At 47.1% G+C, this 15,884-nt stretch overlaps 1 protein-coding gene across 1 annotated transcript in view; it reads right to left on the minus strand.

Annotated features, from left to right (window-relative positions):
- Positions 1-15,884, minus strand: part of col11a1a (collagen, type XI, alpha 1a) — a 443,284-nt gene that overhangs the window by 256,693 nt on the left and 170,707 nt on the right. The window contains exon 11 of the mRNA XM_080195067.1: positions 1,024-1,086. Coding sequence (XP_080051193.1) covers positions 1,024-1,086 — 63 coding nt within the window. The remainder of the gene's footprint in view (positions 1-1,023; positions 1,087-15,884) is intronic.

Raw genomic sequence — 15,884 nt, forward strand, 5'->3', positions numbered from 1 at the left:
CCCAGTACAGAGCCCTGCGGAACACCACTAGTCACAGACCTCCAATTAGTACAGTGTGGTTTTTCCAGTGGAATATAGTGTGCTCTCAAAAGATGTTTGGAATTATGAGCCAGCATTAATTAACAATGAAATGATGTGGGCAAATGTTTTTCCAGATGAAAATTTTTGATGGGTGTGGGAGGGTGCAGGGGGTAGAGTTGCAGTTTCTGGGATTGAACTCGGTACAAACTCTGCCTGTCCAAACGGGAGCGGGAAGAGAGGCTGCCGTGCAGAGTGGGAATCTGCGATTTGTGAGTCTTGTTGACTTGCTGGGTTATACGTGAAAGGCAAACAAATAATCACAGGCACACATCAAATTCTGGGCAAGTGTGAGAGGCTGGGATGCCATCTGCAAAACTGCAGAGATGTGTCAGAGGAACATTTCTGACCATGAATTTTAATAATCTTCAAACATCTGTTTTTTGTGAAAGTGGGGTGGTAATGTATGTGAAAGAATTCCTTCTTTCTCTCTCTCTCCTTCAATCGAATGTTAACTATTTCTCTCGGGATCTCTGAATTATGTGCTTCAGGCTACGAGCAGGATTGAGAGTATTAGACAGCACAAGTCTCCACATGAGCTACCGAAACCTTTTCTCCATGGCAGCCTCTCAGTCTCGCTGCACGGAGCGAGTTCAGTTACAATTCACCAAATGCCAAGGCCTCGCGCTGCCTCAGTAAAAGTAAAGGTGGTTTTCATTATCCTTCAGCTGTGTGCTTCAAAAAAGGTTTGTTTTCACAAGGGTGTAAGCACAGTCTGCTGTTGCTGATTGAAAGCAGATAGTTCCCCACATTTAGATTTTTAAACCCCAATGTGAAGTGATGTCAAAATCCAACCAAGGCTTTGGAACAAAATAAAAATCCCAGCGAAACTTTTCAAAAAAGCAACACTCCGAATCCAAATGTCAAAAAGCCATCCAATCAGCCGTGACCAAAGGAACATCTTCACATTTTAACTGTCGTTATAGGTTGAAAATTGTGACTTACCCTCTGACCCGGATCACCAGGGGGACCGGGAGGGCCTGTCAGACCTGCGGAACCTGGGAGACCCTAAAACAAGGCAAAGAAACCTGGCGTTAGACCCAAGTGTGAAACCCATTCAGACAATCCGCTCTGTCACACGGCGGCAATCAGGGCTGCCATTGGAGACAAATGCAGCAAAATTAATGCAAAAATACAGCTTACCCAGAATGTACAGCACATAAAGAGACCATTCGCCCATCTTCTCCGTGCTAGCGTTATTCCTTCACATGAGTCTCCTCCCATCCTCTCTCCATCTCACCTTATCAGTATCTGCTGCTGCTATTCCTTTCCACCTCGTGTGCTTATCCAGCATCCCCCCGAAATTTATCGATACTATTCACCTCATCCACTCCCTGTGGGAGCGATTCCCACATTCTCCCCACTCCCCATTGGAGCGAGTCCCACATTCTCCCCACTCCCTGTGGGAGCGAGTCCCACATTCTCCCCACTCCCCGTGGGAGCGAGTCCCACATTCTCCCCACTCCCTGTGGGAGCGATTCCCACATTCTCCCCACTCCCTGTGGGAGCGATTCCCACATTCTCCCCACTCCCCGTGGGAGCGAGTCCCACATTCTCCCCACTCCCCGTGGGAGTGAGTCCCACATTCTCCCCACTCCCCGTGGGAGCGAGTCCCACATTCTCCCCACTCCCCGTGGGAGCGAGTCCCACATTCTCCCCACTCCCTGTGGGAGCGATTCCCACATTCTCCCCACTCCCTGTGGGAGCGATTCCCACATTCTCCCCACTCCCCGTGGGAGCGAGTCTCACATTCTCCCCACTCCCCGTGGGAGTGAGTCCCACATTCTCCCCACTCCCCGTGGGAGCGAGTCTCACATTCTCCCCACTCCCTGTGGGAAGAAGTGAAGGGTTACGAACTGGAATGCACTGCCCGAGAGTGTGGTGGAAGCATTATTAATTGGGGCATTTCAAAAGTGAATTCCTAACTATTTGAAAGAAAACGATTTGAAATTGGGGGCGGGGGGGTGATTATTCACTGGAGATTGGTGATTTCTCAATGGTGATTATTCACTGGAGATTGGTGGTGAATATTTAATGGGAATTAGTGACGATAAGGAATGAAGTTAAATCTTTAGCAAGAAGTGATATAAGATGCAAAGGCGGAGAATCTGTGTGGGTGGAGTTGAGGAATCGCAAAGGTGAAAAGACCCTGATGGGAGTTATGTACAGACCCCCCCAGCAGGAGTCAGGATGTGGGACAGAAAATAAATCAGGAGATAGAAAAGGCAAATAAAAAAGGCAATATTACAATAATCCTGGGAGACTTCAATATGCGGGTGGACTGGGAAAATCAGGTAGGTAATAGATCCCAAGAAAAGGAATTTGTGGAATGTCTAAGAGATGGTTTTTTTTGGAGCAGTTTGTGACAGAGCCGACTGGAGAACTGGCAATTCTGGATTGGGTGACGTGTAATGGGGCAGACTCGATTAGGGAACTAAAGGTGAAGGAACCCGTAGGGAACAGTGACCACAATCTGATAGAATTTACCCCGCAGTTAGAGGGGGAGAAGCTGGAATCAGATGTAACGGTATTACAATTAAATCACCTGGACTGGATGGACTACACCCTAGGGTTCTAGAAGTGATAGCTGAGGAAATTGTGGAGGCATTGGTGGTGATCTTTCAGGAATCACTGGAGACAGGGAGGGTCCCAGAAGACTGGAAAGTAACTAATGTAACACCGCTAAATAAGAAGGGAGGGAGATGGCAGATGGGAAGTGATAGGCTGGTTAGCCTGACTTCAGTCATTGGCAAGATTTTAGAATCCATTATTAAAGATCGCAGAGTACTTGGAAGTGTATGATAAAATAGGACAGAGTCAGCATAGCTTTGTCAAGGGGAGTCATGTCTGACAAATCTGTTCGAGTTCTTTGAGGAGGTAATAGGAAGTTAGTTAAAGGAGAACCAGTGGATGTGATTTATTTAGATTTCCAGAAGATCTTTGAGAAGGTGCCACTTGGGAGACAGTTAAATAAGTGCCCATGGTGTTAAGGGTAAAATCCTGGCATGGATAGAGGATTGGTTGACTGGCAAAAGGCAGAGAGTGGGGATAAAGGGGTCCTTCTCAGGATGGCAGCCGGTGACTAGTGGTGTGCCTCAGGGGTCAGTGCTGGGACCACAACTTTTCACAATATACAGTAATGATTTGGAGGAAGGAACTGAAGGAACTGTTACTAAGTTTGCAGATGATACAAAGATATGTAGAGGGACAGGTAGTATTGAGGAAGCAGGGGGGCTGTAGAAGGACTTGGACAGGTTAGGAGAGTGGGCAAAGAAGGGGCAGATGGAATGCAATGTGGAAAAGTGTGAGGTTATGCACTTTGGAAGAAGGAATAGAGGCAGAGACTATTCTCTAAATGGGAAAATGTTTAGGAAATCAGAAACACAAAGGGCTTTGGGAATCCTTGTTCAAGATTCTCTTCAGGTTAACGTTCAGGTTCAGTCGGCAGTTAGGAAGGTAAATTTTACAAGGATGTTGCCTGGACTGGGAGGCATGCCTTACGAAGTTAGGTTGAGGGAGCTGGGACTCTTTTCCCTGGAGAGACGAAGGTTGAGAGGCGACCTGATAGAAGTTTATAAAATGTTGAGAGGAATAGATAGGGTGGATTCTCAGAGGCTATTTCCCCGGGTTGAAATGGTCGCTACGAGAGGACACAGATTTAAGGTGCGGGGAGGCAAGTACAGAAGTGATGTTAGGGGTAAGTTTTTCACTCAGAGGGTGGTGAGTGAGTGGAATCGGCTGCCGTCAGTGGTGGTGGACGCGAACTTGCTGGGGTCTTTTAAAAAACTTCTGGATGAGTATATGGGATTTAATGGGATTGGGGGTTATAGATAGGTCTATAGATTGGTAGGTGTTGATGTGATCGGCGCAACTCGTGGGCCGAAGGGCCTGTTTGTGCTGTAGTGTTCTATGTTCTATGTTCTAAATGTAATGTTAGCATTCATGTCGAGGGGGCTAGAATACAGAGCAGGGATGGACTTCTGAGGCTGTCTCAGGCTCTGGTCAGATCCCCATTTGGAGAATTGTGAGCAGTTTTGTATTTAAGTATTGGCCTTGGAAAGGGTCCAGGGGAGGCTCACAAGAATGATCCCTGGAATGAAAGCTTGTCATATGAGGAGCGTTTGAGGATTCTGGGTCTGTATTTGGTGGAATTTAGATGGATGAGGGGGGAATCTTATTGAAACTACAGGATACTGCGAGGTCTGAATTGAGTGGATATGGAGAGGATGTTCCCACTAGTAGGAAAAATTAGAACCAGAGGGCACAACCTCAGGCTAAAGGGACGATCCTTTAAAACAGAGATGAGGAGGAGTTTCTTCAGCCAGAGAGTGGGGAATCTGTGGAACTCTTTGCCGCAGAAGGCTGTGGAGGCCGGGTCATTGAGTGTCTTTAAGACAGAGATAGATAGGTTCCTGATTAATAAGGGGATCAGGGGTTTTGGGAAAAAGGCAGGAGAATGGGGATGAGAAAAGTATCAGCCATGATTGAATGGCGGAGCAGACTCGATGGGCTGAGTGGCCTAATACTGCTCCTATGTCTTGTTGTCTTTTGATTATTTAGTGGCGATTGATGATTATTCACCAGGGGAAATTGGGGTGATTTTTCAGTGGCAGTTGGGGATGATTTTTCAGTGGCGGTTGGGGATGATTTTTCAGTGGCGATTGGAGATGATTTTTCAGTGGGGATTGGAGATGATTTTTCAGTGGGGATTGGCGATGATTTTTCAGTGGGGATTGGCGATGATTTTTCGGTGGGGATTGGAGATGATTTTTCAGTGGCGGTCGGAGATGATTTTTCAGCGGGGGTTAGAGATGATTTTTCAGCGGGGGTTAGAGATGATTTTTCAGTGGGAATTGGAGATGATTTTTCGGTGGGGATTGGAGATGATTTTTCTGTGGGAATTGGAGATGATTTTTCTGTGGGGATTGGAGATTTTTTTTTAGTGGGCTGTGCCCATGGGGGTGCAGTGGGGATTTGTGTCGGGTTTATAATATTGTGAGTGATCATCCAGAGAATCTCTGCTGTACTGAAGGAGGCCACTGGGCCTATCAAGTCTGCACCAATTCACAGAAAGAGCAACTTACCCAGCCCATCCTCTTGCCCTATCCCTGGACCCAATGTATTTATTTACCACAGCCAATCCTCCCACCTTGTACATCTTTTGGACTGTGGGAGGAAACCGGAGCACTTAGAGGAAACCCACGCAGACACAGGGAGAACATGCAAACTCCACACAGACAGTGACCAAGACTGGAATTAAACCCAGGTCCCTGGCACTGAGGCAGCCGTGCTAACCACTGTGCCACCGTGCTGCCGTGCCACATACGGCTAATGTGGTTCTGTTATTTAAGAAGGCTTGTAGAGGTAAACCAGGGAAGTACAAATCAGTGAGTCTCACATCAGTGGCAGGGAAACTATTAGAGAAACGTCTGAAGGAGAGCATCTACCTCCACTTGGAGAGGCAGAGAGTGATCAGGGATAGACGGCATGGATTCATCAGAGGGAGGTCATGCCTAACAAACTTGATTGAATCTTTTGAGGTGGTGACGAGGTATGTAGATGAGGGTACATAAGAACAGAAGAAATAGGAGCAGGGGTAGGCCATCTAGCCCTTCGAGCCTGCCCCGCCATTCAATAAAATCATGGCTGATCTGTAAGTGTGGTTGATTTAGTTTATATGGATTTCAGCAAAGCCTTTGACGAGATCCCATATGGAAGACTTATAAAGAAGGCAAATTTACACGGAATACAGGGTAATTTGATAAAGTGGATTCAAAATTGGCCCAGTTGTAGGAGACAGAGGGTGATGACAGAGGCTGCTTTACAGACTGGAAGCCAGTGTCCAGCGGAGATCTGTGCCAGGCCCCCTATTATTCATCATTTATGTAAATGACATTGATGAGTATTTAGGGGATAGGATGGGTAAATTTGTGGATGATACAAAGTTGAACGTTGGTTAACAGTGAGGAGTGTCTTGGATGACAAGGAGATGTAGATGGGGAGGACGACTCAACAGGGGGTAAGCCATGGGGTACAGGCTTCTGGTGCAGAGTCTGTCCTTGATGCTCAGGTGGGAAGGTAGAAGAATAGAGGATTAGTCACTGGGGATTCCATAGTTAAGGGGATAGATAGGAGATTCTGTGGGAATAAGCGAGACTCGCAGTTGGTGTGTTGCCTCCCAGGTGCCAGGGTCTGTGATGTCTCTGATCGAGTGTTCGAGATCCTGAAGGGGGAGGGGAACCAGCTCCAAGTCGTGGTTCCCGTAGGCACCCATGACATAGGTAGGAAAAGGGATAGGGATATAAAACAGAAATTCAGAGAGTTAGGGTGGAAGCTTAGGGCTAAAACAAACAGAGTGGTTATCTCTGGTTTGTTACCTGTGCCGCGGGATAGTGACGAGAGGAACAGAGAGAGAGAGAACATTTGAACTCGTGGCTAAAGGGATGGTGCAGGAGGGAGGGTTTCAGATACTTGGACAATTGGGGCTCATTCTGGGGTAGGTGGGACCTCTACAAGAGGGATGGTTGCACCTGAACCAGAGGGGAACTAAGATCTTGGGAGGAAAATTTGCCAGTGCTATTCAGGGGGCTTTAAACTGATTCAGAGGGAGGATGGGAACCTGAACTGTAGCTCCAATGAACAGGAGGATGAGAATAGGGAGGTCATGGATAAGGTTTCTAGGTCACAGCAGTGTATTGGCAGGTGGGAGGGTGGTTTGAAGTGCGGATACTTTAATGCGAGGAGCATACGCAATAAGGTGGATGAACTTGCAGCCTGGATTGGTGCCTGGGACTTCGATTTTGTGGCCATTTCAGAGACATGGATAGAGGAGGGACAGGAATGGCTGTTGCAGGTTCCGGGGTTCTGATGTTTCAGTCAGAGCAGAGAAGGTGGTAGAAGAGGGGGAGGCGTGGCATTGTTAGTCAAGGACAGTATTACGGTGGCAGAAAGGACATTTGATGTGCACCTGTTTATTGAGGTAGTATGGGCTGAGATTAGAAACAGGAAAGGAGAGATCACACAGTTGGGAGTTTTTTATAAGCCTTCAAAAAGTTCCAGAGATGTAGAGGAAAGGATTGCAAAGATGATCCTGGATAGGTGCGCAAGTAACAGGGTAGTTGTTACGGGGGACTTTAACTTTACAAATATTGATTGGAAAAGCTATAGTTCAAGCACGTTAGAGGGGTCAGTTTTTGTCCAATGTGTGCAGGAAGGTTTCCTGACACAGTATGTAGATAGACCAACAAGAGGTGAGGCTACATTGGATTTGGTACTGGGTAACGAACCAGACCAGGTGTTAGACTTGGAGGTAGGTGAGCACTTTGGTGATAGTGACCACAATTCAGTTACGTTTACCTTAGTGATGGAAAGGGATAGGCAGAAGTTATAGCTGGGGGAAAGGTAATTATGAGGCTATTAGGCGAGATTTAGGATACATAGGGTGGAGTAGGAAATTGCAGGGGCTGGGAACATCTGAAATGTGGAGCTTATTCAAGGAGCAGCTACTGCGAGTCCTTGATAAATATGTACCTGTCAGGCAGGGAGGAAGTGGTCGAGCGAGGGAACCGTGGTGTACTAAGGAAGTTGAATCTCTGGTGAAGAGGAAGAAGGAGGCTTATGTAAAGATGAGACGTGAAGGCTCAGTTAGGGCACTGGAGAGTTATAAATTAGCCAGGAAGGAGCTAAAGAGAGAGTTAAGAAGAGCTAGAAGAGGACATGAGAAGAGCAAAAAGAAAAGGAGTCATGGCACTAGGACCGCCCCGGAGGAATTACCCCGGAATATCAAGGGTGGGGTGACAGCTGGGGTAGAGAAGGCAAGGGAGGGAGATCAGAATACCTCGGAGGAAGGGAAGAGTGCAGGGTGTGAGATAGTGGTGGGGGATGGGAGAGTCAAAGGGATTGATAGGCGGTTCTGTGGGCAAAAGCGGGACTCCAGGATGGTAGTCTGCCTCCCTGGAGCAGGGGTACAGGATGTTTCAGAAAGGGTAGAGGGAATTTTGAAGGGTGGAGGGACGGAGTCTGATGTGATAGTGCACGTAGGAGAGAAGGATGTAGGAACAAAGTGCAGGGGGGACATACATAGGCAGTTCAGGGAGTTGGGGGCTAGGCTGAAATGTAGGGCCTCCAGGGTGGCGTTCTCTGGGCTGCTGCCGGTGCCTGGGGCTAGCAGGGCTAGAAATAATGAGATACTCCAACTAAATGCGTGGTTGAAGGATTGGTGTAGGGCAGAGGGTTTTAGATTCGTAGACCACTGGGAAGTCTTTATGAAAGAGGGGCAAATATACAAGAGGGATGGGGTACAGTTAACTGGGAAGGGTGTGCATATCTTAGCTGGAAGGTTAGCTGGAGTGTTTCGGCAGGGTTTAAACTAATATGGAGGGGGGGTGGGGAGGTGGACGGAACTGGGATTGGGGATAGGGTAAGCCCGGAGGGTAGGAAGAAGGATCGGATTGTTTCTGAGGGTCTTCAGTGCATGTGTTTCAATGCTAGGAGTGTGGCTGGCAAAACAGATGAACTGAAGGCAATAATGTTCGAAAGGAAGTTGGAAGTGGTGGCGGTGACAGAGACTTGGTTAAAGGAAGGGCAGGACTGGCAGTTGAATGTTCCCGGGTATAAGTGCTTCAGGCGTGATAGGGGTGGGTCGCTGAGAGGTGGGGGAGTGGCGTTGTTAGTTAAGGATTGCATCATAGCAGTGCAGAGGGAGGGAGGTATAGAGGATATAGGAATCGAGTCGCTTTGGGTGGAGTTGAGGAATAGGAAGGGAGATGTTACTATGTTGGGTGTGTACTACAGACCGCCCAACAGCCCGAGGGTTGTGGAAGAAGGGATAAGCAGGGACATTCTAGATAAGTGCAGGAAGAATAGGGTGGTGGTAGTGGGAGATTTTAATCTCCCCAGGGTAGACTGAAAGGTGCTGAGATCAGAGGGTGCTGACGGGGAGGAATTTGTACAGTGTGTAATGGAAGGATCCCTGGAGCAGTATGTGGATAGCCCGACCAGAGAGGGGGCTATACTGGACTTGGTTCTGGGGAATGAGCCTGGGCAGGTGGTTGACGTTGAAGTAGGAGAGCAGGTGGCTAACAGTGACCACAACTCTGTCTGGTTTAAGATATTAATGGATAAAGATGAAGCCTGTCCTAAGGGGAGGGTGTTAAACTGGGGGAGGGCTAGATACAACCGGATTAGGCAGGATCTTAAAGATACGGACTGGGGTAAGCTGTTTGATGGCAGGTCGACGCTGGGTATGTGGGAGTCTCTCAAGGGAAAACTAAAATCTTTGCAGGAAAGACATGTGCCGGTCAAGAGGAAGGATGGGAAGGGTAGGATTAGAGAGCCGTGGGTAACTAGGGATATTGAGGACCTGGTCGGGAGGAAGAGGGAGGCGTACATTAGATCTAGGCATTTGAGGACAGAGATAGCGTTAGAAGAATACAGAGAATGTAGGAGAGAACTTAAAAGGGGCATCAGAAAGGCAAAAAGGGGCCACAAAATGGCTTTGGCGGGTAGGATTAAAGAAAATCCTAAGGCATTTTACTCCTATGTTAGAAATAAAAGGATGGTTAGAGGGAAGATTGGTCCTCTCAGGGACAGAGGAGGGGAACTATGCTTGGAGCCTGGGGGAATGGGGGAGATCCTGAATGAATACTTTGCGTCGGTATTCACGCAGGAGAGGGGCCTGATGTCTGGTGCTGTGCTTGAGGAGTTTGAGGATCCGTTGAGGGAAATAGTCATCACGAGGGAAGAGGTGTTGGGACTTTTAGACAGTATAAAGACGGATAAATCTCCGGGGCCTGATGGCATCTATCCCAGGCTGCTAAGGGAGGTGAGGGATGAAATTGCTGGGCCTCTGACGCAAATCTTTGTCTCTTCCTTGGACACAGGTGAGGTCCCAGAGGATTGGCGGATTGCAAATGTAGTACCGTTGTTTAAGAAGGGTCAGAGGGATAACCCAGGGAATTATAGGCCGGTGAGCTTGACTTCAGTTATAGGCAAGCTAATGGAGAGGATCCTCAAGGATAGGATGTATGAACATCTGGAGCGCTGCAATCTGATCAGGGATACGCAGCATGGCTTCGTTACAGGGAGGTCGTGCCTTATGAATCTAGTGGAATTTTTTGAAGAGGTGACAAAAACGGTTGACGAAGGACAAGCCGTTGATGTCGTCTATATGGATTTCAGTAAGGCGTTTGACAAGGTCCCTCATGGTAGGCTGATAGAAAAGGTGAAGGCTCATGGGATACAAGGCCAGGTATGTAGATGGGTGGAGAACTGGCTTGGGAGGAGGAGACAGCGGGTAGTAGTGGAAGGCTCCTTTTCCAATTGGAGGCCTGTCACCAGTGGTGTGCCGCAGGGCTCGGTACTTGGACCTCTTCTATTTGTGGTATATATTAATGACTTGGAAGAGGGGGTAGGTGGTGTGATCAGCAAATTTGCTGATGACACTAAGATGGTTGGATTGGCGGGTACTGAGGAGCAGTGCCTGGCAATGCAACAGGACATAGACAGGCTGGTAGATTGGGCAGATAGATGGCAAATGGAATTTAATCCGGAGAAATGCGAGGTGATGCACTTTGGCCGGAATAATGTGGAGGGGAGTTATACGATAAAAGGTAGAACTATCCGGAGTATAGATACGCAGAGAGACCTGGGGGTGCAAGTGCACAAGTCCCTGAAGGTGTCGGCGCAGGTGCAGAATGTGATGAGGAAAGCGTATGGTATGTTAGCCTTCATAGGAAGAGGTATAGAATATAAGAGTAGGAGTCTGATGTTGCAGTTGTATAGAACGTTGGTTAGGCCTCACTTGGAGTACTGCGTCCAGTTCTGGTCGCCGTACTACCGGAAGGATGTAGAGATCCTGGAGAGAGTGCAGAGGAGATTTACCAGGATGCTGCCTGGTATGGAAGGGCTGTCTTACGAGGAAAGATTGAATGAACTTGGGCTGTTTTCCCTTGAGAGACGTCGGCTGAGGGGGGATCTAATAGAGGTTTATAAGATTATGAAGGGGATAGATAGAGTAAATGGTGGTAAGCTTTTTCCGCTATTAGAAATGGATAGAACGAGGGGTCACGGGCTTAGGGTGAGGGGGGCTAGGTATAAGACAAATATTAGAGGGCAGTTTTTCACGCAAAGGGTAGTGGGGGTGTGGAATGCACTGCCGAGTAAGGTGGTGGAAGCAGGCACGCTAGGGTTGTTTAAGAGTCACTTAGACAGCCACATGAGCGGGCTACATATAGGGGGATATAGCAGGCCTTACTAAACATTGTAGGCTTGGGAATACGTTTTGCCTCAGGGATGTTAGTCTTTGCCTGTTTAATAATGAATTTTTTTGTCTCCACAGCCATTTAAGTCCAGCAAGGGGCATGCATGCGGCAGGTTGTAGTGGGCTGCTCTTGGACGTTGCTTCGGGAGTTGCCTATTGCTTCATGTCGTTAGTGTGCTTAAACTGGACCATCTCGAGGGCAACATGACAGCTCAGAGACTATCTCTGTTACTGTGCGGACACATGGATTTGGGCCTGTGTCTGTGGGAGTTTGCACGTTCTCCCCGTGGTTGCGTGGGTTTCCTCCGGGTGCTCCGGTTTCCTCCCACATCCCCAAAGATGTGCTTTTAGGCTGATTGATTGGGTACTAAATTGTCCCTAAATTGGACCTCCCTGATCCTCGCACATTAGGCGTAGACTAAAATCACGAATAGGACACTGAGATAGTGGGACGGCGGCGCGGGCTCGTTGGGCCGAAGGGCCTGTTTCCCGTGCTGTGTTGTTCTTTGTTCTTTGTTCTTTGTTCTTTGACTTTGGCAGGTAGGATCAAGGAAAATCCTAAAGCTTTCTACAGGTATGTCAGGAATAAAAGATTGATTAGGGCAAGATTAGGGCCAGTCAGAGACAGCAGTGGGAAGTTGTGCGCAGAGCCTGAAGAGATAGGAGAGGCACTGAATGAGTATTTTTCATCAATATTCACACAGGAAAAAGTCAATGTAGCCGAGGAGAATACCACGATACCAGGTAGTAAACTAGACGGGATTGAGGTACATAAGGAGGAGATGTTAGCAATTCTACAAAGTGTGAAAATAGATAAGTCCCCTGGGCCGGATGGGATTTACCCTAGGAATCTCTGGGAGGCTAGGGAGGAGATTATAGAGCCTTTGGCTTTGATCTTTATATCATCATTGTCTACAGGAATAGTGCCGGAAGACCGGAGGACAGCAAATGTTGTCCCCTTGTTCAAGAAGGGGAGTAGAGACCATCCTGGGAATTATAGACCGGTGAGCCTTACTTCTGTTGTGGGCGAAGTTTTGGAAAGGATTATAAGGGATAGGATTTATAATCATCTAGAAAGAAATAAATTGATTAGGGATAGTCAACACGGTTTTGTGAAGGGTAGGTCATGCCTCACAAATCTTATCGAGTTTTTTAAAAAGGTGACCAAAGAGGTGGATAAGGGTAAGGCAGTTGACGTGGTGTATATGGATTTTAGCAAAGCGTTTGATAAGGTTCCCCATGGTAGGCTACTGCAGAAAATGCAGATGCATGGGATTGAGGGTGATTTAGCAGTTTGGATCAGGAATTGGCTAGCTGATAGAAGACAGAGGGTGGTGGTTGATGGGAAATATTCAACCTGGAATTCAGTTACAAGTGGTGTACCTCAACGATCTGTTTTGGGGCCACTACTGTTTGTCATTTTAATAAATGACCTGGATGAGGGTGTAGAAGGATGGGTTAGTAAATTTGCTGATGACACCAAAGTTGGAGGAGTTGAAGACAGTGAGGATGGATGTTACAGTTTGCAGAGGGACGTAGATAAGCTACAGAGCTGGGCCGAGAGGTGGCAAATGGAGTTTAATACAGAAAAGTGTGAGGTGATTCACTTTGGAACGAACAACAGGAATACAGAGTACTGAGCTAATGGTAAGATACTTGGTAGTGTAGTTGAGCAGAGAGACCTCGGTGTACATGTGCATAGCTCCCTGAAAGTTGACACCCAGGTTGATAAGGTTGTTAAGAAGGTGTACGGCGTGTTAACTTTTATTGGTAGAGGGATTGAATTTTGGAGCCGTGAGGTCATGTTACAACTGTACAAAACTCTGGTGCGGCTGCACTTGGAGTATTGCGTACAGTTCTGGTCGCCGCATTATAAGAAAGATGTGGAGGCATTGGAAAGGGTGCAGAGGAGGTTTACCAGGATGTTGCCTGGTATGGTGGGAAGGTCTTATGAGGAAAGGCTGAGGGACTTGAGGTTGTTTTCGTTAGAAAGAAGAAGGTTAAGAGGTGACTTAATTGAGGCATACAAGATGATCAGGGGATTGGATAGGATGGACAGTGAGAGCCTTTTTCCTCGGATGGTGATGGCTAACACAAGGGGACATAGCTTTAAATTAAGGGGTGGTAATTATAGGACGGATGTCAGAGGTAGGTTCTTTACTCAGAGGGTAGTAAGGTCCTGGAATTCCCTGCCTGCAGCAGTTGTGGACTCACCAACTTTAAGGGCATTCAAATGGTCAGTGGACAGGCATATGGATAACATTGGAATAGTTTAGGTTAGAGGGTCATTAGATTGGTTCCACTGGTCGGTGCAACATCGAGGGCTGAAGGGCCTGTACTGCGCTGTAATGTTCTATGTTCTACAGACAGAATGGTCAAATAGGAAGATAAGTGACAGATGGAACTGAATCCTGAAAAATGTGAGGTGATATATCTTGGAAGAAGTAACTTGACCAGAAAGCACACAATGAATGGGAGGACACTCAGAAGTTCCGTGGAACAAACGGCTTGTTATGTTTGTTCACAGATCTCTGAAAGCGAAAGGATATGTTATCAATTGGGGTATGGATTACAAAAGCAGGGAAATCATGTTGGAGTTGTGTAGAACTCTGGTGAGGTCACAGCTGGAGCACTGTGTGCAGTTCTGGTCACCACATTATCGGAAGGATGTGATTGCACTGGAGGGGGTGCAGAGGAGATTCACCAGGATGCTGCCTGGGATGGAGTGTTTAAATTATAAAGAGAGGTTGGAAAGGCTTGGGTTGTTTTCATTGGAGCAGAGAAGACTGACGGGGATCTGATCGAGGTTTACAAGATTATGAGAGACACGAACAGAGTGGATAAGGAGCAGCTGTTCCCCTTAGTGGAAGGGTCAGTCACAAGGGGACATCAGCTCAAGGTGAGGGATAAGAGGTTGAGGAGGGATGTGAGGAAAAACCATTTTACCAGAGGGCGGGGAGGATCTGGAACGCGCTGCCTGGGAGGGGGGTGCAGGCGGGATGCCTCACATCCTTTAAATGAGTACTTGGCACATCATAACATTCAGGGCTATGGGCCAAGTGCTGGCAGATGGGATTAGGTGGGAGTTCAGGTGTATCCAACGCGTCAGTGTGGCCTCGATTGGCAGAAGAATCTCTTCTGAAATGTGTAATTCCATGATTCTACAGATACAGAGAAGATTGGGAGTGATGATGCAGTGTGCTATGATTATAAACGGACAGTAATTAAACAGCGGGGATTGGGACTGATGATACAGTGTGCTGTGATTATACATGGACAATAATTAAACTGTGGGGGTTGGGAGTGATGATACAGTGTGCTGTGATTATACACGGTGTGTAATTAAACAGTGGGGATTGGGAGTGATGATACAGTGTGCTGTGATTATACATGGACAGTAATTAAACAGCGGGGATTGGGAGTGATGATACAGTGTGCTGTGATTATACACGGTGTGTAATTAAACAGTGGGGATTGGGAGTGATGATACAGTGTGCTGTGATTATACACGGACAGTAATTAAACAGTGGGATTAGGACTGATGATACAGTGTGCTGTGATTATACACGGTGAGTAATTCAACTGTGGGGATTGGGAGTGATGATACAGTGTGCTGTGATTATACACGGACAGTAATAAAACAGCGGGGATTGGGAATATTGTTACGGTGTGCTGTGATTATACACGGACAGTAATTGAACAGTGGGGAATGGGAGTGATGATACAGTGTGCTGTGATTATACACGGACAATAATTAAACAGTGGGGATTGGGAGTGATGATACAGTGTGCTGTGATTATACCCGGACAGTAATTAAACAGCGGGGATTGGGAGTGATGATACAGTGTGCTGTGATTATACACGGTGAGTAATTAAACAGTGGGTAATGGGAGTGATGATACAGTGTGCTGTGATTATACGCGGACAGTAATTAAACAGTGGGGATTGGGAGTGATGATACAGTGTGCTGTGATTATACAAGGTGAGTAATTAAACAGTCGGGATTGGGAGTGATGATACAGTGTGCTGTGATTATACAAGGTGAGTAATTAAACTGTGGGGATTGGGAGTGATGATACAGTGTGCTGTGATTATACATGGACAGTAATTAAACAGTCGGGATTGGGAGTGATGATACAGTGTGCTGTGATTATACACGGACAGTAATTAAACAGCGGGGATTGGGAGTGATGATACAGTGTGCTGAGATTATACACAGACAGTAATTAAACAGCGGGGATTGGGAGTGATGATACAGTGTGCTGTGATTATACACGGACAATAAATAAACAGCGGGGATTGGGAGTGATGATACAGTGCGCTGTGATTATACACTGACAGTAATTAAACAGTGGGGATTGGGAGTGATGATACAGTGTGCTGTGATTATACACGGTGAGAAATTAAACTGTGGGGATTGGGAGTGATGATCCAGTGTGTTGTGATTATACACGGTGAGAAATTAAACAGTGGGGATTGGGAGTGATGATACAGTGTGCTGAGATTATACACGGACAGTAATTAAACAGAGGTGATTGGGAGTGAT

The sequence above is a fragment of the Carcharhinus amblyrhynchos genome, chromosome 9 (assembly GCF_965287045.1).
Source record: "Carcharhinus amblyrhynchos chromosome 9, sCarAmb.v2.hapA, whole genome shotgun sequence".
Lineage (NCBI taxonomy): Eukaryota > Metazoa > Chordata > Chondrichthyes > Carcharhiniformes > Carcharhinidae > Carcharhinus > Carcharhinus amblyrhynchos.